Source organism: Carassius carassius, chromosome 47 (assembly GCF_963082965.1).
Source record: "Carassius carassius chromosome 47, fCarCar2.1, whole genome shotgun sequence".
In the NCBI taxonomy this organism is placed as follows: domain Eukaryota; kingdom Metazoa; phylum Chordata; class Actinopteri; order Cypriniformes; family Cyprinidae; genus Carassius; species Carassius carassius.
The window spans coordinates 2088265-2110360 of NC_081801.1; the positions used below are offsets into that span (position 1 = coordinate 2088265).

At 32.9% G+C, this 22096-nt stretch overlaps 3 protein-coding genes across 4 annotated transcripts; 1 reads left to right on the top strand and 2 right to left on the bottom strand.

The window, feature by feature from the left end:
* The first annotated feature begins 292 nt into the window (after nt 1-292).
* tor1 (torsin family 1) lies at nt 293-5515 on the top strand. 2 transcript variants are annotated; one of them, XM_059541618.1, is made up of 5 exons: nt 293-600; nt 2808-3073; nt 3202-3377; nt 4323-4450; nt 4583-5515. In XM_059541618.1, exons 1-5 carry the CDS (start codon nt 405-407, stop codon nt 4825-4827), a joined length of 1011 nt encoding a protein of 336 aa, XP_059397601.1. In that variant the 5' UTR covers nt 293-404; the 3' UTR covers nt 4828-5515. The 2 variants fall into 2 exon arrangements, with proteins under 2 accessions (XP_059397601.1, XP_059397600.1); XM_059541617.1 differs by lacking the exon at nt 293-600 and adding an exon at nt 1463-1753.
* A 314-nt stretch (nt 5516-5829) lies between these two features.
* Nucleotides 5830-13792, bottom strand: nsa2 (NSA2 ribosome biogenesis homolog (S. cerevisiae)). Its single transcript, XM_059542231.1, has 6 exons — nt 13632-13792; nt 12174-12361; nt 11932-12082; nt 11244-11423; nt 6523-6715; nt 5830-6428 (listed from the first exon to the last, which is right to left on the bottom strand). Exons 1-6 carry the CDS (start codon nt 13632-13634, stop codon nt 6361-6363), a joined length of 783 nt encoding a protein of 260 aa, XP_059398214.1. The 5' UTR covers nt 13635-13792; the 3' UTR covers nt 5830-6360.
* A 2528-nt stretch (nt 13793-16320) lies between these two features.
* On the bottom strand, nt 16321-20715 carry LOC132130227 (alpha-N-acetylgalactosaminide alpha-2,6-sialyltransferase 6-like). The gene is made up of 7 exons (XM_059541934.1): nt 20594-20715; nt 20072-20133; nt 19233-19430; nt 18110-18519; nt 17015-17122; nt 16613-16867; nt 16321-16582 (listed from the first exon to the last, which is right to left on the bottom strand). Exons 2-6 carry the CDS (start codon nt 20093-20095, stop codon nt 16681-16683), a joined length of 927 nt encoding a protein of 308 aa, XP_059397917.1. The 5' UTR covers nt 20096-20133; nt 20594-20715; the 3' UTR covers nt 16321-16582; nt 16613-16680.
* Nucleotides 20716-22096: the final 1381 nt, after the last annotated feature.

Here is a 22096-nt window from a genome sequence, read left to right on the forward strand (position 1 = left end):
CGATTTCCAAATGGATTACTTTTTTGTTACAGTCTCAGGTCAGCATTTGTTCTCAATAAGGCTTTTCTTTAGTGAGATCTCTCAATCCTCAAGTATTTAACGATATAATACTCAATTAATAAAAACTCAAGATCTTGCATTTAGCAAACTAAGAAAAAGTCAAACAAAGCGGTCACAAGTTCAATTGATGAGAGAGACAATTAACTAGAACAATTAAAGCAACACAATTAAATCACAATAGCATTTCAACTATAGATCCGCGTGACGTCACAAGCGCGGAACTCGTCGCAGTTCGTGTTTGATTCCGAACGGACGCTTTTGATTCGGTTTACGGAAGTTGCTGTTCATTATTTAGTAATTCACCGGATTCGAAACGGGTTCCGTGCTCGGTGTCAGAGTGCAGAATGCGGCTGACATGTGTGCTGTTCGCTGGCTGTGTTCTGTGCAGTGTCTCGGTCACGGCGGCGATAGAGCCGATCAGTACCAGCATCGCGGTCGGGATGGCAGCGGCTCTCACCGGATTCCTGGCCCGTTATCAGAACGTGTTCTACTACTTCCAGGAGTGTTGCAGACCGGAGTGGATCTCATACAACCAAACAGGTTCGCAAGAGCTTTATTTGTTGTTTCAGAACGCAAGTACGAATGTGTTTATGGTATCCACATATTCCATATATCACGAAGAATTATATCCCACACATTTATCTTTATTTAAAATGAATAAATTATTCCATGTTGATGCCTGTATTTAATTGACATACAAATAGGCAGACAAGACATGCATAATTTATTAATTTTAAACAGCCACTTGTATTGATAGCCTATTTACTTCACCGATGGTGTGTATAATGCACATGACACTTATATGATAATAGCTACATAACATGCATCTTTATCTGACCCTCTAAGTCTAGCACTTTCTATTCTAATTTGATTCTACTTCATGTTAAACTTATTTTATTTAAAAAACACTAGCTTTCTATTTTTCTATTCTGTCTACTTGATTTTCCTTTGTGTGTGTGTGTAATATATATATATATATATATATATATTATGCTTCTGTTGTCCGCACTTGTAAGTAGATCAGAATAAAAGCGTCTGATAAATGACGTTATTGTAAACGTAAATGTATCTATTGCATTGATGCTATGCACATATGAGCATGTATTATTGCATTAAATAGCACAAGTACATCTGCAAGATGTCTGTTAAAGATCACTTAATCTGTTTTAATCTGTCTTAATTTGTTCGCAAGTATCTTAATAATTGCATGAATAATTTATATTATACTAAAATAATTCAGCCAGATATTATAACCCATCTCATAATATGTAAACGTGTTTTCTAAACGCATTGGCAAGTACTTAATATTAACAGTTTTGACCTAGTGACCAAATTGCAAAAAAACGTGCGCCGTTGAACAGAACGCTTCGCGCATGAGTCGTTCGCAAACGACGTCACTTTTCCCAAGTAGGAAAGGGCGGGGCTGTTAGATGGATCCCTTGTTGTCGTTATTTTTCCTTTCTTTTTCCAATGAAAAATATAGATGATTGTTTTAGTAAAATGAAATGTCGGCCGCCTCGCGCATGGACCACCGTGCTGCTCTGCGTCCTGATCGCAGGGCGGCTGGTGGAGGCCATAGAGCTCGTGTGCAGCTCGCTGCTGCTGGGGACCGGAGTCGCAGCGCTGGGCAGGAAGCTCTATCACTATTTATACGAAACCTGTAATAAGAACTGGCTCAACTTTAATGTGACAGGTGAACTTTTGATCAGTTTTTGTATTATAGGTCATCGTGTGAGATTATTATTATATATATATATATATATATATATATATATATATATATATATATATATATATATATATATATATATATATATATTATTATTTTTTTTTTTTATTTATTTTTTTTTTTTGTGAATTATCTCAGACAAAAGCGCGCACAATGCACATCTCTTACATATTTGTTTCTTTCGTTCGTTATAATTCTATTTATTATTTTTTGGGATGGCTTTTTTAATGCAAATAATATATATATATATATATATATATATATATATTATTTTTTTTTTTTATAATATTTGTAAAAACATTGCAGCCAAAGGTATTAGTTTATTTTCAAATTCTAATTGTAAACAAATAAGCTTGTCTTGTTATCTCAATGATTTGTTCATTGGGAATAAATGTGAATTGAATCAACATGCATCTAAAAACAGCTATATGTGTGATATTTATTTTACCTTGGTGAACCAGCATTATTTGTGCATAATTGATATGATATAATAGTTTTTATTTATGTTTTGAATAAGTTTTTATTTTATTTTTTTGTTAAAGTTTTGGTAATTTTGTCATTTGTCTTAGTTTATTTTTTCCTTTTAAATAGGCCTATATAGTTTTTATTCATTTCATTTTAGTTTTTTTATTTTAGTTATCAAGTTAAAGTACATGTAAATTAGAAATAAGGCCTTAGCAATTATTTAATTTAATGTTTTTTATTTTTTTAAATAAAGTAATTTAGTTCTTATTTTATTGTATTGATAAGTGAGAAGGGGTTTATTTACATTTACATTTTTATAACATTTTTATTAAACTGTACTGAATATTGATTCTGCATTTTATGCAGAATGCGTCATTATTATTATTATTACATTACTACACAATATTTCAAGTAACTAGTTTAACTATAACAACCCTGTTGTAAACAAGTAAACTTAATTAGTTGTCTTAATTAGTTGCATAATTAATTAATTAAAGTGCTGATGTTATGTATAAATCATATGATTGCTGTAAATCTGTCCTCTGGTCCACAGGACTGAAGAATGACCTCAACACGAAGCTGTACGGGCAGCATGTCGCTGCTGAGGTCATCATCAAAGCCGTCACGGGCTTCATGAACAACAAAACCCCCAAGAAACCACTGGTTCTGTCCCTCCACGGCTGGACGGGGACCGGGAAGAACTTTGTGAGCCAACTTATAGCAGAAAATATTTACGAGAAAGGGATGACGAGCAACTTCGTTCATCTGTTTACAGCGACAGCGCACTTTCCCCATGAGGCTCACATCGACTCGTACAAGGTAATGAGTTTATACACGGAAATGACATCATATATTTCACCGAACCAACACAAAGCATCCAGTGTGGTGATTGAATCGAATGTTTTATAGTCATATTTGTACAAAAAGCTTGTTCTGTGTGTGTTTAGACCCAGTTACAGGAGTGGATACGAGGGAATGTTTCCATCTGCCCGCGTTCAATGTTCATCTTTGATGAAATGGATAAAATGCATCCCGGGCTTATCGACAGTATTAAACCTTACCTGGACTTCTATGACAACCTGAACGGAGTGTCGTACAGACAGGCCATCTTCATCTTCCTCAGGTCCGTTTCATTGTACGTCTCGAAATCTGTAATTAATGCAAACGGTCACTAGTGATTACATCAGGAATAATTGTGCTTGATGGCTGCTGTCAGGCTGGACGATACAGACATAAAAATCCCAAACTGATATGAAATGTTTTGATTTTGTTCATGTTTTCTGAGGAAAGACAAACATAGTGTTGAAAGCCAAATTATTAAATGTCATTCACTGAGTAGTTCACTATTTTGTAGAGGGGGATCAAAATTTATATTTTCACCTGAGATTCTGAGCAAAATTAAAATAATAAATAAAAATGACTTTAGAAAGATGCCATTCTTACACCGAGATCGGTAAAATCTGTTGACTTTAGCAGTCTTTGTTGCATTAAATGCCGGTGGTGACAGTTCAGAAATATAAAATTAGCAGTTTTTCCTAAGTTTGTGTGTTTGTAACTCAAGAAGTATTAAAGATCTCGTAATATCCTTTTAGATTTGGATTCTTAATAAACTTTTTTATTTAGTCCTTGTATCGTTAATTTAAAGACAATATGGGATTTCATTGTGGCTCCAAAAGCAAATTGTGAAATTGTACAGTGAGCAAAAACCAAATGTGGGTCACTTTGCATTCAGCCGATACTTTTTTCTTTCAAAGAGGAATGACTGAAGAACAAATAATGTCCAAACTATGTCTTGTTTCCCTGTCAAAACAATCGCATGATAGCCAAAAATTTTATTTTTCTGACTTTTGCATTCCTGTAAAGGAAGAATTATTAAAAATATCTCAATATCCTTTTAGATTCTGCTCCCTAAGAAATGTTTCTTTTGGAATCGTAAATTTTAAGGCTCTATATAATTAAATCCCAGAGATATAGGGAAGTCAATGCAACAATTGAAAACCGAATATGGCATATATATATATATATATAGCTGAACATCTTCTGTAGCTTACGTGCTTTTGTTTTACAGCAATGCCGGGGGTGAGAACATCGTCCAGGTGGCTCTGGATTTCTGGAGGGATGCTAGAGAACGAGAGGACATCCAGCTGAAGGATCTAGAGACGGCACTTTCACTGTCAGTCTTCAACAACAAAAACAGTACGTCTTGTTTCTCTTTGCCATTATATGGAGCTGAAAATCTGTCAATCATTGCATTTAAAGTCATTTTGTTCCTCCAGTCTGACCGTAGTTTGCTTACGGTTCCATTGTAATGAAGATCTCTTTCTGCAGGTGGTTTCTGGCACACTAGTTTAATCGATAAGAACCTGGTGGATTTCTTCGTGCCGTTCCTTCCTCTGGAGTACAAGCACATCATTCAGTGCGGTTTGGCTGAGATGGTCTCCAAGGGTCACGTCCCAGATAAAGAAGTGGTTGAAACCATGGCCCGCGACCTGAACTACTTCCCTAAAGAGGAGCGTGTTTTCTCCATGAAGGGCTGCAAGGTTATTCCCAGCAGACTGGACTTCTATATTTGATCGAGAGCGGAAAAAACAAAGACTCAAAGACAGCAAACCTGTTATCTACTGTGTGCTTTATTCCACAGAACTGCAATCGAAGGAATTGCAGATTTGCTCCTGAGACTGAATGACATGCTGGGAGGTTTTTTACTCAATCACAGTTGTTTTAAACAATAATGGAGACTGTTTTATTCATGTCTGATCAGCTGCTGGAGTCCTTGTTCTCAAGAGCGTTTCTATTGATGGGGTTATTAAATGACTTTGCACATTGTGGAGCTCCTAAAAAAAAAAGTCTGTTGGCGATTTTATAATGATCTGTATTAATGATAGTGAGGGGAAAAGCTAATTTGCCTTCATCTTGAAATATCAGATACATTTCTACCTTTCGTTTTTTTTTTAATTTCAGCGCAAGTTGTGAATGAAGAACTTGAATCTAATTTTGACCAATGAAAGTTTTTCCAATGCATCACTTTCAGGATTCATATCTGTTTTGTAGATATGTGCCTCTGGTTCTGATCGAAGCTTTTGTTGAGTAGGAGTTCAGAATACAGCCGATGAACACTTATTCATTATTTTGCATTATCTAATGATCTTGTTTAAACATGTTTTCAGATTTGAGACATTCATGAAACTATGATTTTGAGATGCGCCAAGATAAAATACTTGAAGGATGTTGATTTTGATAAAGCTTTATAATCTAAACAGACTCGATTTGTCTTGAGAATTTTATTATTGTACTCAAATTCATTTACAGATTCTAGAAATTAACGGAGTATAAAAATGTCTAGAATGATAAAAATATATTTTTAAATTATTTTTTTCTTGCACTTGCAAGTTTATATCTTGCAATTTTGTTTTTATATCACAATTCTACATTACAAAAAAAGAAGACAACTGTGAGTTTATCCCATGGCAAAACAGGCTTTTTGTTACAAAATACTAGGCAATTAAATATTTTTGAGCAGAGCAAAGCTAAAAATGCATATTATTTGCAAAAACAAATAAAAAATTTTAAATCAATTTTAAAATGTCCCAATATTTCTAGGTTTATTAAGAATAAATGAGCTTATGAACTCGGCCAATAATTGAACATGCCTAATTTTAACATCTTAACCATTTGCAATAATAAAATCAGAATTTGTTGGATTTATAAACTTTTCTTTTAGTGCCATTATTTATCACATAAAGGTTTAATAGTACACAATGTAACTTAGTCTGTGAATGATTACTTTTTATGGCATCTAAACGATTAAATGCAGGTGTGAAGTGCCCCAGGATACCATGTAAATACTGCTGTGACATCATCAATGTATTGTAGTACAATATGCAAAGAGAAACAATTTTTGACAACATCTTTTAGAAGAAGAAAAAAACAACACTTTATTTCTGATCCACATGCTTTGGGTCCAGATGTGACGTCGCAACTCCATCAACTGTCTTCAAATCATCTTTTCTTATGATTTCCGAGATGATTTCTGATGTAAATAACAGTATTTCACATTAGCGCTGCACTCGAAGGCACAGTTCCATAACAAACGTTTCAGGTTTCCATTATACAAGCAAAACGGCATTAATGCAACCATCGTTTTCGGGGTTATTCGTCACCTGGGCATATTTACCTGAAACACAAGATTATATCTCAGTCTTTCATTCTGCAAAACATGTTTTTGAGCACTGTACTGACAATAAGAGAGGAGCCAATCAGACACTCACCCCAGATGACCTTCCCGCCCTGCGTGACCAATCCAAGCTCACTGACGTTGACCTCAATGACCGTTCCCTTGGTGATGACCCCTAGAGTGGTGTAAAGGGAGGAGGACGGGTTCTTCTTCACACCCAGGATGGGCAAACAGAAGGTGGCCTTCAGCTCAGGATGAGTGACGTGTGCCTTCTTAAACCTCAGACCCTGTAGACATTCAAATAGACATGTGCCGGTATTCGGTTATGCGATATATCTTGGTAATGAATATGCACAATGTTGTTATCGTGGGCACTTCTAAATACCGTGAATTATTATATATTACAAATTATTCAGAATTTGGAATGCATTTTAAGAATACTTTTCCCATTAACTGGTAAAACTGCACAACATCGCTGTATTCTGCTTGAAAGAACACGTGAGAGACTGAAAGCACTGACTGCAGCCCTTACTCTGGAAACCCCATAAATAAAGCAGCTGCTCTACTTTCTAAAACGTATTTAAATAGCCATTAAGATTTGCTGTGTTGTTCATCACAGCGCCAAATAATTAAATATTTAGACTTAATAGGCTAAGAATATTCAAACTTTTTTTTTTTACATTTTAATCTGGACTACAACATACCCTAGATATCGTTTGAAAGGGTTTTGATTCTATATTGTTCGTTCACACTTTACGTTATGGCTTCATTAGTTAACAAACTGCCAATGAAAAATTCTTCTGAACATTCATTAATCTTAGGTATTCCAATATTTCATAACACGTTAAAATCGAAAGTTGCAACTGTGTTATTTAATGAGCTAACATGAACTAAGAGTATTTGAACTAAGAGTAACTATTGCTCACTGTGAATGTTAATGCACTTACTAAGCTTAACTGATGAGGTCTTATTGTGATAAAGTGATACCTATTGGTCTTTATAGTTCTTTTGCACCTTAATCTGTGTAAAACTCTTAAAGGCCATGTTGCAGGTTAACCACCACTTTCGATTAATGGGTACATAAATCACTCAAGATATGTATATCATTTTTAAAATGTCTCAAAAATGGTCTTAAAGACCTATTTTTTAGGTTTTTGGTATTAACGTTTTTTTTACGCAACTCGGTGATGACGTCACGTTGGGGAGAAGTCGAGGAAAGGTAGCCTCAGTCTAGTATGATGCCGCATTCCAGGCAACCCGTGTTTTTCCAACCTAAAACCCGTGAAAGTGCACTGGAACGGCAATCAAACCCGTGACTTCCCACCCGTGAACTCATGTCTCGTACTAGATCGATGTACACCGAGTTCCGAGGTCACACAGCACGCGAAACAACGATGGCAGCCCCTACGAATAATACTGCCTATGGATGCCGTGTTTATGCAAGTGGTACACATTGAAAAAAATGATTTTAGGTCACTGTAACGTTGCAATAAAATAAATAATCTAGTTACAATTCCTTGCGCTCAGAAAGTTTGGCGTAACTTGCCTGGAACGGTACAAAGTCATTAGTCGTGGTATGAAATAGTGATTACAAGCTCAAAAACCTGCCTGGAACGCAGCATCAGAACTATAGCGACTGACTGGGATGAGGAAGAGGTGGCAAGAGCCAACATGTATAGATTGCATGCAAGAGCCGTGTAATTTCAAACCTGCCAGACGTGAGAGGGCAAGTGAGGAATTGCCAAGAACTGATGTCCGTCAAAGCCAATTTAATGCATGGTCCGAGGAGAATGAGTGGAGAGTTGCTATTAGAGCTGAAACGATTCCTCGAATAACTCGAGTAACTCGATTACAAAAAATGATCGAGGCAAATTCCTCTGCCTCGAAGCCTCTTAATTTATTTTAAATCTCACGTCAGGTTCTTTCGCAATGATTTTTTTAATGTGACACAACGCGTTTACGTCATCCACAAAGCGGAAAGAGCCACAAGCGCTGAGTCCGAAATCTCATACTACAAGGAGTCAGCGGTGTTTTGATTTGAGGGCGCGGGCAAGCGTAAAGAGAACGTCGTGGCTTGTGTCCATTGCAAGATAGAGCTGGCATACCACAACTAGGGCCCTATGATTTCCGCGATGTAGAAAAGGCGGAGGGAATCGCGGAATCCAGTCATAAAAACAGAATTTACAGTTTAATGCGGAATGGCACGGAATTTGCCGAATTTTGAATGAATTAATCAAAATAGGTAATTGCACTTACATCAAATCACGATATTAATTAATATCTGAAAATATTAAGCCGGAACAGTCTGTTTAAATATGAATCCTGCATGTTCTGCGTGTCTCTGTTAATGAATGGCGCAGAAGCGCGTCTTCATTCATAAACACACGGAAGCGCGCGTGACACTCGCGGTGATTTCACCGTCTTTCCTCTCACTAAATAAAGACGTGAACACATGAACATGTCCAGAACTGCTCTGACAGCCACTTCATGAGCATTTGACCATTTGATTTGAGTAAAACTAGGGTCACATCACATACACAGAACTTTAAAGGTACGTCAAAAATAAAAGTCCGGTTAAAGACTATTGTTCAGCAGAATGTACATAGCCTGGGCTACTACTACTACAAAAATCACAACATTTCTTCCATGTTTTATTTTTAATAGTAAATCCCCTTCGTTTACCAAAAAGTTAGGTTTGCTTAATTTTCAATAATTAAAAGATAAATTAAATTAATGTTTTATGTGTTTAATGTTTATTGTCCATCTCAGAAAATGCTTTATTTAAAACCCCAACTGAATGGCACTTAAATGCACTTAATTCATCTGTCAACTTTATTGTCATTGTTCACAGTACAAGTACAGACAGAGAAACAATGGGTAGTAATAATTAAATGTTTATTTTTGATGTATGCATTGCATTCTATGCATTTAAAAAATAAAAATAGATTTTTTCTAAAAAAGGAAACTTAGTTGTTCATTTTAAGAGACCCAGTAGTCTTATTTTCTCTTGCATAATTAATATTGCACTTTAATTAAGCAAAAACACATTTTATCCGATTACTCAATTAATCGATGGAATTTTTGGTAGAATACTCGATCACTAAAATATTCGATAGCTACACCCCTAGTTGCTATCGTTTAGCATCGCAGCAATGAGCACTGGAGCCAGTCTACGAGCAGCAGTGCACAATAACGACACACACATATATATATATATATATATATATATATATATATATATATATATATATATATATATATATATTTTACTGTCACTGAGTAGCACCGAGTGAAAAATCAACTTTTTCTTTATATCTAGTGGCAGTGATCATGACGTTAGTTCAGATAAGTACCGGTAACCTTTTTCCATAGTGTCGTAGAACTGGTAAACTTTGTCTTTGTCATCTAGAAATAGAAGGCATCATGCTAGCTATATGGACGTTTCTAAGCGTTTATCTCTTCCTCCGGTGAAAATGTTGTTGCAAACGTAGCCGCGTGTGTGTCGCTGTGATTGGCAGGTGCTTGTGTGGGCGGCGCTGTCCCATGGAAACTGCGCTGAAAAGCTTGTGCTGTAGGGAAGTGAGTGCGTTTGGGTCGCTGTTGGTCGATATCTCTCTATCTGTCTGTCTGTCTATCTATCTATATATGTAGTCTATCTATCTATATTTATCTATGTATTTATCTATATATCTATAATCTGAGCTATCTGAATACTCACGTCTACTACTCGTCTCTCTAGTCACTCTCAATGCTCTCAAGGCGGCTTTGGTAAATTCTCTCCCCAACGTGACGTGATGCAATGCATTGTGGGGGAAAGGAGACTGCTGTAAGATAGTACCTACTTTTTCGTATTATATCCCGTTTTGTGATACCCAACAACATAAAATACAATGGATAACAGTTTAAATGTTTATTACCAACAGGCAAATTGCACAAATTCATTAAAAAATTTACCCTGCAACACAGCCTTTAACTTTACATATTTTTCTGTATTGCTTTATTGCATATTTATTTTTGTTGTAAGAAAAAAGTAATTAAACATGTTATACTGTATTATGACCACTAACTAAAACTAAATTTAAATATCATGATAATACCGTATACTGTGATAAAAGCATGAGCAATTAATCGCAACATGAAAATTTGATACTGGCATATCCCTACATTCAAATCACAGCTCCATATATATTTACATCAAAATATAGTAACATTTTTTAAAATAAATGTATATATTTTGTTAAAAATATGTTATATTTTTTATAAAGAAATACGATGTATCTTTATATTCTGTTAAAATATTTATTTATTTTACAATTAATTTAAACAATTACTAATGCATTATTAAAAGTTGTATCTGTTTTTATTATTTGATGGACCTGAGCCAACAACTGTATTTTTATTAATGAAGATTAATAAATACTGTAACAAATGTATTGCTCACTGTTAGTTAATTTTCATGCATTAACTAAAGTTAACTAATGGGATCTTATTGTGAATTTTTAACAAATATTTACATATTTATAGTGTGAAATAATGCTGGATAATGCATTCTCTATTCACTATGTATTTTTATTTATTTATTTATTTTATAGTGACTTGACAAATGTATACCAGAACCACACTGAAAAAAAAAAAATGTAAACAAATAAAAAATAAATTAATAGACAATTCAAATTTTTTTTTTTCTTAAAATAAGCATTATTATTATTTTAATTTTTTAAGTACAGTAATATAAATGAATGTTTTGGTATTTCTGAAGTCACAGCTCACTCAAGGTATTACTTTGATCTTGAAGGTACATGTGTGATATTTTACCATAGGTCTGATGAAGCGCTCATATTTGGGCGGTTTGCGTGTGAATCCGTCTCCTACGAAACAGACTTTGGTCACCATCCTCTTCCAGGCCTTTTTCTGTCTCTTTCCTGTGCGGATGACCTTCAGAACCTCGGTTTCGCCCTGGGCTCGGACCTTCGGGAGAGGAACCTCCCACTTTCCCTAAAGAGAGGCACAAAAATCAAAAGGCGATTGGTATATGCAAACAGACTGACTTCTGTAATGTGTCACACTATTAAACGAGACGGGATAATTAATGAGGAAAATACTAAATGGAAAGATGGGACTTGTCAGATTTTATATTTAAACACCAAAACATAAATAAAAACTTCTAGCTTTCATATATTCGCTCCATATATATAGATCCAACATTTACTCTACTGATGAAAAATGTTAATGAAAGAATTGTCTTGTGCTCTCCAAGGCTGCATTTATTTGATTAAAGATACTGTAATATTGTAAAATATTATTAAAATTTAAAATAACAGTTTCATATTTTAATATATCGTAAAATGTCATTTATTCCTGTGATCAAAGCTGTATTTTCAGCATCATTCCTCCAGTCTTCAGTGTCACATGATCTTCAGAAATCATTCTAATATACTGATTCAAGCAGGATTGAATAGTTTTCCAGTAAGAGCAGAAACCTGTGGTCTGATTGGAGACTTACAGCTTTCTCTTTCCTCTTCTGTTTGATCATGTTGGAGAGAACCTTGGCGCGTGATTGGCCCTCTCTGTCCAGCAGGTAAGCTGGCACCGCCCCTTCTGGGGTCTTGTCATCGTCTTTCTGTTTGCTCTTCCTCTGCTCATGCATCTTAATGCTGAACACAAATAATTATAATGCAACTGTGCATTGAGATAATTTCTGCCTAGATTCTGACCAAAGTGAAGCGGACTGCAAGTAAAACTCACGTCTTCTTCATCTGGATCTTCTCGGCGTGTCTCTGTTTGTGGTAGAGTTTGGCTTTGAGGCCGATCATCTTTTTGGCTTTGTGCGATCTCTCGTGCGCCTCTCGGCTCTCCTTCTTCCTCTTCCTCTCGTGGTGGTCCAGACGATAGCCATGCCGCTTGCGGTGTAACTCGATGTGCTCGTTCTGCGGCTGTACACACACACACACACACACAGTCGTTTGAAAACTCCAATTTCAACTTCATCTCAATATTTAGTGATAATTCTAAAATTACACTTAATTGTATTACTGATAATTCATTGTTTTCCCAAATTGAATCATAACTGAACTTACAGAATTCACTTTTTCAGTCACTTTTTCATGGGAAATATGACTGTATGCATCACAAATCAAAGTGCAAACTAATAGCCATATATAAACATATAAAGATAGCATGCGAATGTGGCTCACTGGGTTTGTAATAACAAAATTAGAAAATGAACAAATATATTATAAGAGATGCCTTTACAGTTGTGACTCTTTTATAATTAATATGACTCAGTTATAATAATAATTGCATTATTTAACTAAGGTAAGGTATATACCGGTAATAAATAAAGTATTAGCTGCTATAGTTTACTAAAAAGAAATGTGTTATATAGAAATATATAGAAACATATTTTATTTCAGCTGTAAAGGCAACCTTTTCTCATTTTCATTTAGTTCAACCAGATGTACTAAAATAAATAAACATTAAAAAAAAAAAAAAAAAAAAACCTTTTTTTTTTGAAAGATAAAAATGTCAAAAACACACAATAAATGTACTTAAATTAAACCAGAAAATATTAAATATTTACATTAAATATTTAATAAAATTATACACATTATATATACACGTGTACTTATTTATTATATTTTATTGTATATTATAATGAAGATAAATTACATATATACGGTTACTATTTATTATATACAATATATCTTTTTCGCCTGCACTAAACCAACTAACACTAGCACTTTTCCTTTTCTTGTCTTTTAAAAAAAAAACCTTACCTATGCGTTCTATATTAGACTAACTGAGACTTGTCATGGCACTTGTATACTGTTGTTGTTCTCTTGTTTACCTGACTGCTTCTATTGTTCTCATTTGTAAGTCGCTTTCGATAAAAGCGTCTGCTAAATGATTAAATGTAATGTAAATATTTATATAAAATATATAGAATGAAAAAATGTAGATATTTACATATACATGCGTGTATGTGTATGCATTTATTTTATTCTATTTATTTATGGAAAGGAAAAATGTAAAAAAAATATTTTTCAATAACAAACACCATATATTGTTCTGTAGTGTGTACAGTATGTAGTTGCATATAAAATATATGAATAAAAAATATTTCACACGTTACTAAACAGACACTAAGGCACATGTCAGTCAAAGTCTTTCTTTCCCACGACTCTGGCAGCAGCTTCTTCTTACCATGCTGTATTCTGTGGTGTTGAGCTGTTTATAGAGCTGTCACGCGTCGTTTAATCCGCTGTTGGTTCTTCAGATCTGATATTTTGATGCTTTTATTTGAGGCTCGAGCTCGTGATGTTCTTCACTCAGAGCCTGTTCTGTAGAGGAAGCGCGTCTGTCAAATCCGTCCGTCACAATTGTTCTCTCGAGGACCGTTTTAGGTGTAACACACATTGAAAAATAAACCAAATAAACTCTCAAATAAAGCGGTTTAAACTTATTTTATGTTTTTTTTAAATATATATATATATATATATGGAATTATGAAAATTAACTTCATTACCAGGCTGTTTTGTGTCACATTTATAGTCTAAAACGGTTAAAATCTATGTTTATGCCAGTTCAATATCACGTGTTTATAATGTTTCTATCTGTAGGGCGAAAAGAGAATAAATTGGAGGATATGGAAAGAACAAAGTTAAAATGTTCTACAACTGTTATGTAAATAGAGAAATAGAGAAAGAATTACAGTATAACTTATTTAAAACGCATATAAATATCAGATGTCACTCTGTATCTCCTAATAATATGTCTTCGTAAAATGCTTATTTTATATTCATAACTTAATGCAATGCAGATATGATATTAAATAATAAGGATATACAAAAATAACTAAAAGTTAAATAAAGATTAATGCAAATATATAATACACTTATAAAAATAAGACAAAAACACCCATTAAAATTACTAAGGTTTTAGCTAAAATTAAAATGGAAAACGAAAGAATAATCAAACCATTAATAAAAACTATACTAAAATAACACTGGTACTATATTTAGTACTATACATCCCTTATTTGTCTTTAATAATAAATATATATATATATATATATATATATATATATATATATATATATATATATATATATAAATGTTCAAATCAGCATATACAACAGTCAATGCAACAAGTACTACTATGGTCTACACTTTACATAATGTACATGTATATTTTACTATAATGATAACACAGAGGAAAAACATTCCTTTCAGAACAATTTTTGAATATTGTGTTAATAACCATAAAACAAAATCACGGAACAAGTCTGTTTTCAAATGTATACGTTTATTTTCTAAGACAGGCATGTACAGAACATTCATTATGAGAAACGAGCAAAACAATCAGCTCATACAGTCAAGTAATAATCATCATTCTCATAATAATACATTCTGATTTTGGTCTGCAACCCTTCCAGAATGAAAGCATCTTAATACAAATGCCCCAGATGGTTATTACCCACAATCCCTCTGCTCTTGTGCTCGGGCAGATGGTCGATTTTAAATAACCAAATGAATGGATGAAGAAAAAAAAAAGGTTTTAACATTATGGGTGATAATTGTGCAGGACTTGAAAATGAAATATTTAATATTTGGGATGTTTACAATGAAATGTGTCATTCAATATGTTCGTCTCATGCTTGTTGATTTTTGACATTTGATGATTAGAGAAGTACTTAAAAGAGTAGTTCATCCAAAAATAAAAAAAATTATATAATCAGCTGTTTTGACTCTAATTCTTACGGCACCCATTCACTGCAGAGCATCCATTGATGAGACACTGATCCAATGCTACATTTCTCTAAATCTGATGAAGAAACAAACTCATCTACATCTTGGATGACCTGAAGGTGAGCACATTATCAGCAAATGTTCATTTTTTTACTATTCCTTTAATGCAAATCATTCGGAGTGGTTGTGTTATTGAGCAGCTGTCATTTCTGGGTTTTGAGTGAAGGCAAGACATTCAAAGCAGCACATAAGTTACCCAGACGAGCACTAACTGTTACCAACAACAACTTGAGTTCTCCAATGAAAGCACAGTCCTCCAGTGAGTGCACAGCATTTACAGCAGTCTTATGAAATACTGGTAATACATGGTAAAAAGGTCATGATAAATTGAAGGGCCTCAAGACACCACAGACACACTTTAAACAGTGACAGTCTGTTTGTGATTGATTATGAATATAATGCATTTTGTTTACTTCTTAGGTTATATGATATGTTCGGGTCATACTTCACCCCACAAACAAATGAAGAGAAAGACGAATATTTTAAATGAAGCCTGTTTTAGGTCCAGCAAGATATTGTTTTCAGTTTGTATTAAAAAAATGTATTTGTGTTTGTCAAATTGTACTTTTTTTTTTTTTTATTCTGTTTGGTTTTATTAGGTTTTCCAGTTTTAGTAATTTTTACTTATTTAGTTTGCTGAGGAAACATTTCTACCTTTAAGTTTTTATTCCAATATTTTATAAGTTAATATTTAAATTTGCTTTTATTTTTAAATGTTCCCTTTTCGTTGTAATTTTAGTTGAAGTTTTAATTAATTTGCTGAGTGTTTTTGTCAGTTTTTGTCAACATATTAACTTTATACATATTAATAGTCCTATATAAGCCTGGTTTTCTTTAATTTTGTAAGGAAAAATGACCCGGGCATGTTCTTGTAGTGGATTTTTCAGCAAAGCTTTAGAACCAATTATATAGAGTTCTGGAATGTTCTAGAACTGACTGACATTTGGTCAGATTTCATATGACTTCCTGATAATGGTATAAAGGCATAAATAGCTCTTCATAAAGCAGAACAAAATGTGCAGTTTATCTGAAAATGATGCAAGTTAAAATGACCAATCACCTGGCCATTAAAAAAAAGGTAGTTAATTGTAATATTGTTTTTTATAGGGCATTTTAAAACCATATAAACTTGTAAAAATAATTATTCTTTCATAGTTCTTATTTACATGATAAAACATACTCTTAATCTTGTAAAGTAGTTCAATTCTGTTTCTGGTAGTTTCACACAAGTAACGCTCAGATGTGTTGACAAGACGTGAAAAACACTGTAAGAGAAGGCTTAGGAAAACTTTACGGCATGCTTCAGACAATAAGCGTTCCATCATCTGTTCATTAAACTAAGATTGGCTTGGTCTTGGCCTCTGGTTTTGAAACGACAGCAGGTTTGGATTCAAACATTGTTAAAGAAAGCCGCCATGTTGGCTCCGGCTCAGCAGGACAGTTTCTCACCAGGCCGGGTGTCTGTAGCTGATGTTGTACTGCTTGGCCCAGCGTGCAAACACCTGTTTCTCAGTGATGAAGCGGTGGTGTGCTCCACGGCGCCCCCTCTCGTTCTGGAGGTACGTCACACACTCATCTGGACCTCTGGGCTTGTAATAGTGATAGGGCAACCGTTTGGGCTGAGGACGCTTCCTACAGGAAACACAATTCAGGAAACTACATTTCAGGGATTATATTGATTCAATCAATCAATCAATTTTTGACATGATGAAACTTACTGTTGCCCAATCAACATTAGAGTCAAACTGCACTTTTCCAGGTAATACTATTTCATCTTACCCACAATGGTTTGGCGGCACCATCCCATAAACCTTTATGTTGTCACACATCTCTATGGCAATCACCATGGTAAACCAGCCGGTGCTTAACCAGGACTGAGACCTTTTTCTGTGAAACATGAATAAACACTGAAAAATATAGCAACTGTTCAAACAATACAATAAAGGACAAACTCATTTCAACATCAATTTGTATATACATGTTGAAATCTATTTATATAAATATATATATATATATATATATATATATAAATATTATAATATTTTACATTAGAATTACAACTATATTATAATATTTTAATAATTTAAATTTTTATATTAAATATTGTAATTATTTTATTATTATGAATAATTATATTCAATTATATATTTATGTTTACTTTATTTCTTCATATATATATATATATATATATATATATATAATTATATTACAATATGAAAAAGAACAAATTAGGGCTGAGTGATAAATCAATATATAATATATATGCAGTATACACTATACACTATATATATATATATATATATATATATATATATATATATATATATATATATATATATTACATAAAATATTTAAATATATTACTTACAAGGCAACATTTATTATTGTTACTACAACAATAATAAACAAACTAAAAATTAAAACAATAAAAATTATAAAGCAGAAAATTACTATCACATTTGAAAAGATCAATTCAACTGTTCAAGGTTTATAAATTCATTTCATTAGACACTATTGTTGATGATAACTTTAAATTAAATCATAAAACACACAATCCAAAATATTTTTTGGAAAAAATACAAGCAATTTCATGGGACCCAAAATTAAAAGGTAGCTTACCTGTAAATAAACAAATTACATGTGCATTAATCTTTGAGATCTAACAATGTGGAATGCATCTAAATATTAAACTGAATACTATGATATTGAATGATACAGAAAAATATTCTGCAGATATTTTGGGCCATATTTCACCTGGCTTTCAACCGTTTTTGCAACATTAAAACAATAAAATAATATAAGCATCTGCTACATGTGAATGTAAAATATGAAGCAAATGAAAATAAATAAACAGGTTAAAAGTGACGTGTTTACCTGTCTCGGCCGGTCTCTTTCTGAAAGAGTGAGTCAAACTTCTGCATTTTGCCAGGTGAGATGAAGAAGAAGGACAGGTTACTGTAGGTCATACTGACTCTCTGGATCAGTCTGTACAGCGTTCCCTTCGCCTCGCGACCGATCCTTGTCGACGGACCCCAGATTATGATGGCAGGGCTCTCTGAGCGATTGAGGAAGTCTGTGGGTTTGCGAACCACCCGGAACACGCTGGAATGAGCCACGACGCGTACGCTGGTCCGGTTCCCCACGTCTGATTCGTAGCCAGAGGTTGGGGCGTCGTTCATGCGGATGACACACTCTGTGCGGTCGATCTCGTCTCCAGCGTGAGTCCCCAACATGTGACTGGAGCTGGTCACTAATGCACACTGACGGCAGTGCAGCTTCATGCTCTGAGACAGCAATCCAGCAGCATGCATTTATTCATTAAGAATTCTTTAAGAATTCTAGAGCATTTTTCCTTACAGCAAGTAATACATGTAGTCATATATATTGTGGAAATAAAGCTAAATATTAAAAAATGGCTAAAATATATTACTTATATTGATGTAAAAATGATGTAAATGATTTGTAAAACTTTATATGAGCAACCATTTATTTTTATTAAGAATTCGAGGGCTATTGTATTTTTTAGGTATTTTTAACTATTTTTCAAAATATACAAAATATTGACCAAACATGTATTGTTAATATAGATTTAAAATATATTTATATATTCAATTAAATAATAATAAAAAAAAATTACATGATCCATCTTTTTATTTTATTAAGAATTCTAATGCATTTTTCCATGCAGCAAATAATATAGATTTCAGAAATATTTGTAAATATATTTCAAAATATACAAAAAAAAAAATTATATATACAGTATATTATATATATATATATATATATATATATATATATATACATACATATTTATATATATACATATATGCGTGCGTGTGTGTGTATTTTGAAGGTTTACAAGAAATCATTTTTTTAAATTGTGTATACTGCATATATTTTGGCCAGATTTAGCCCATGAAAAAATGTACATATTTTGGCTTTTTTTATTATTTAGTGGATGGGTTATAAATATTATTTGTAAAAATGTTGGCATCACCTTGTTCCCGTAAACAGGAATGTATCCCTCGTTCCCGGCCCATTTCTTGAGGTTGGTGTGTTTGATGGTGAAGTGAAACTGGTTGACTTCGAAGGTGGTGTAAACATCAGCCGAGCTGCTGGAGCTGTAGAGGATGAGGAGGGTCGTGATGAGGAAGACCGTCCCATAAATCACCATCCGCTGCCCCTGCTGCCAATGCTGAGGAAGCACAGAGGAGCTCATCAGCTTACTGAGAGTCACTTCAGAAAATTATTTAATGTTCTCAAAACTCCAAAAATAGCAGCAGGTATTTAATATTGATTATTGATTGCTGAGAACCACACACAATTATCAACATGCCTTCCCATCACTGAATGAACAGACCTCTGAATTACAAACAGTGATTTATCAGTCCATGAAATACTTAAGATTTATGGCATAATTAATGCATCTCGTGTTGATTATAAACATATGTACATTTTAAGGTAAATGCTAAATTTAATGTATTTTAAATATGTGAATGGTGAAAAAACAATGCATATAAAAACAGTGGAAGATCAATCTATTATACAAGTTTGGAATAATTAAATAATAATAATAATTAATTAAAAAATATATTTTCGAAAGAGATCTCTTATGCTCACCAAGGCTGCATTTATTTATTTATTTATTTTTTAATATTATTATTAATTTAAAATAATTGTTTTCTATTTTAAAATATAATTTATTCCTGTGATTAAGTTTTTTTAAAGAGACTTATTTCAAATGCATTAAAAAGCTTAATTAATCCAAACATTTGACCAGTAGTGTATATCATTTAAAACTAATTTTTAAATATATTTTAAGTTTTTTTTACTCACTTTATCTACACTCCGCAGTCTCATTCTCCTGCTGTCCTTCTGTCAGGTTTCAGTGCTCATGTCTACAGACAGAAAGAGAATCTGGATCAGTTTTCTGTGCCAGAAGACCACTGACACCTGTAAGACCGAGCCTGTGTGTACATTATATATCAGTTCAATTCAAACTTATATTCAGAAATAACATGCAAAAGTATTGTCAGAACCCATTTGCCATGGTGTGACATTTACACAAGCCATTATTAATAAAATATGAACCAAATGCAAAAAAAAAAAAAAAAATGTTCATTCAAACGGCAGACAATCACACAATAAAATTATTTAATATTTAATCTGACATGGAGACAGTCTTTAAAAATGTAAATCATGAATTTAATCAAATTTGTTAAATATATTGAAATCTGTCATAAATCATACCTCCAGTGCCTCTTTAAATAGAAATATACCAGAAATAAACACGTCTATGTACATAATGACACTATTATTGATTATTATTATTATTGACACAATCACGATGATTCTTACCGAAGCGTCAGGGCTTGATTCTGGATGTTTCTGAATCTGCGCAGCATTATCACCATCATAAACATCATCATCACCATCATCAAGCCTTCCGTCGGAGGAGCGTGTGCGCATGATCCGCAAGCCGCGTTTATACTGATGACGCAAGAGAAGCCAGAACTGAATCGACCAATCAGAACGCTCCCACACGCGGTGGGCGGTGTTTGGAAGGATCATTTTACACTGAAGACTGAAGCAATGATGCTGTTCACGGGAAAACATTATATTTTACTATATATTCAAATAGAAAATAGTTATTTTAAATGGCAAAAAACGTATTTTACAAACACAATCTTCTGAATGCATATGCATATTATACATATTTCCATATTATATATATATATATATATATATATATATATATATATATATATATATATATATATATATATATATATATATATATATACACACACACATTACCGATCAAAAGTTATGGGGGATCAGAACGATTTTTAATGTTTTTTTTTTATATTTTGAAATATCATGATGTAAAATAATGGAATTTCAGCATCATTACTCTAATCTTCATCACATGATCCTTTTATTTATTTATTGAGGATTAATTTAAATAGTAATTTTTTATTCTTTCTTTTTTGAAAGATTGTAATTTATTCAGCAAGAATGTGTTAAATTGATGAGAAGTGAAAGCAAAGATTTATATTTGTTAGAAATGATTTATATATTGAATAAATGCTGTTCTTTTTAGCCTTTTATTCCTGAATCCTGAAAAAAGTATTGCAGTTTCCAAAAAAAAAAAAATATTTGGCAGCACAACTGTTGCCAACATTGATAATTCTCATAACAAATGAGCATATTACAACAATTTCTTGAGGATCATGTGGCACTTTATACTGGCCGATGAAAATTCAGCTTTGCATCACAGAAATAAATTATTTTTTAAAGGATATTACAATAGAAACCATTATTTTATATAGTAATAATATTATGCAAGATTACTGTTTTCTGTATTTATTATATATATATATATATATATATATATATATATATATATATATATATATATATATATATATATATATATATATATATATATATATATATATATGCATGAACAAAAAAGGTCTAAATAAATAAGGCAATACAAACCACATACACATTAAATTACAGTAATGCTTAGTTTATTAACTGGCAATGTAAATTTCAAATACAGAGCAAAAAAGGCCTAAACTTGAGTCACCACAGGTGAAACCATCACCACAGGAATACACTGTAATCTTCACCAAATTATGTGTGTAAGGATCTCTTACATGTGAATTTAAAGTAAAAAATCACTGGAAACACATAACTTGTATTAGGCTAGGCATCAAATAAAGTGTAGTTGAAAATAAGACACAATGTAATGTCAAACAAAATACACATTAAATTGAATATAATAATTTGACCTCATTATATATTCATTTTCAAATACAGTTAGTTTTCTTGGGTTAATATATGAAATAAACA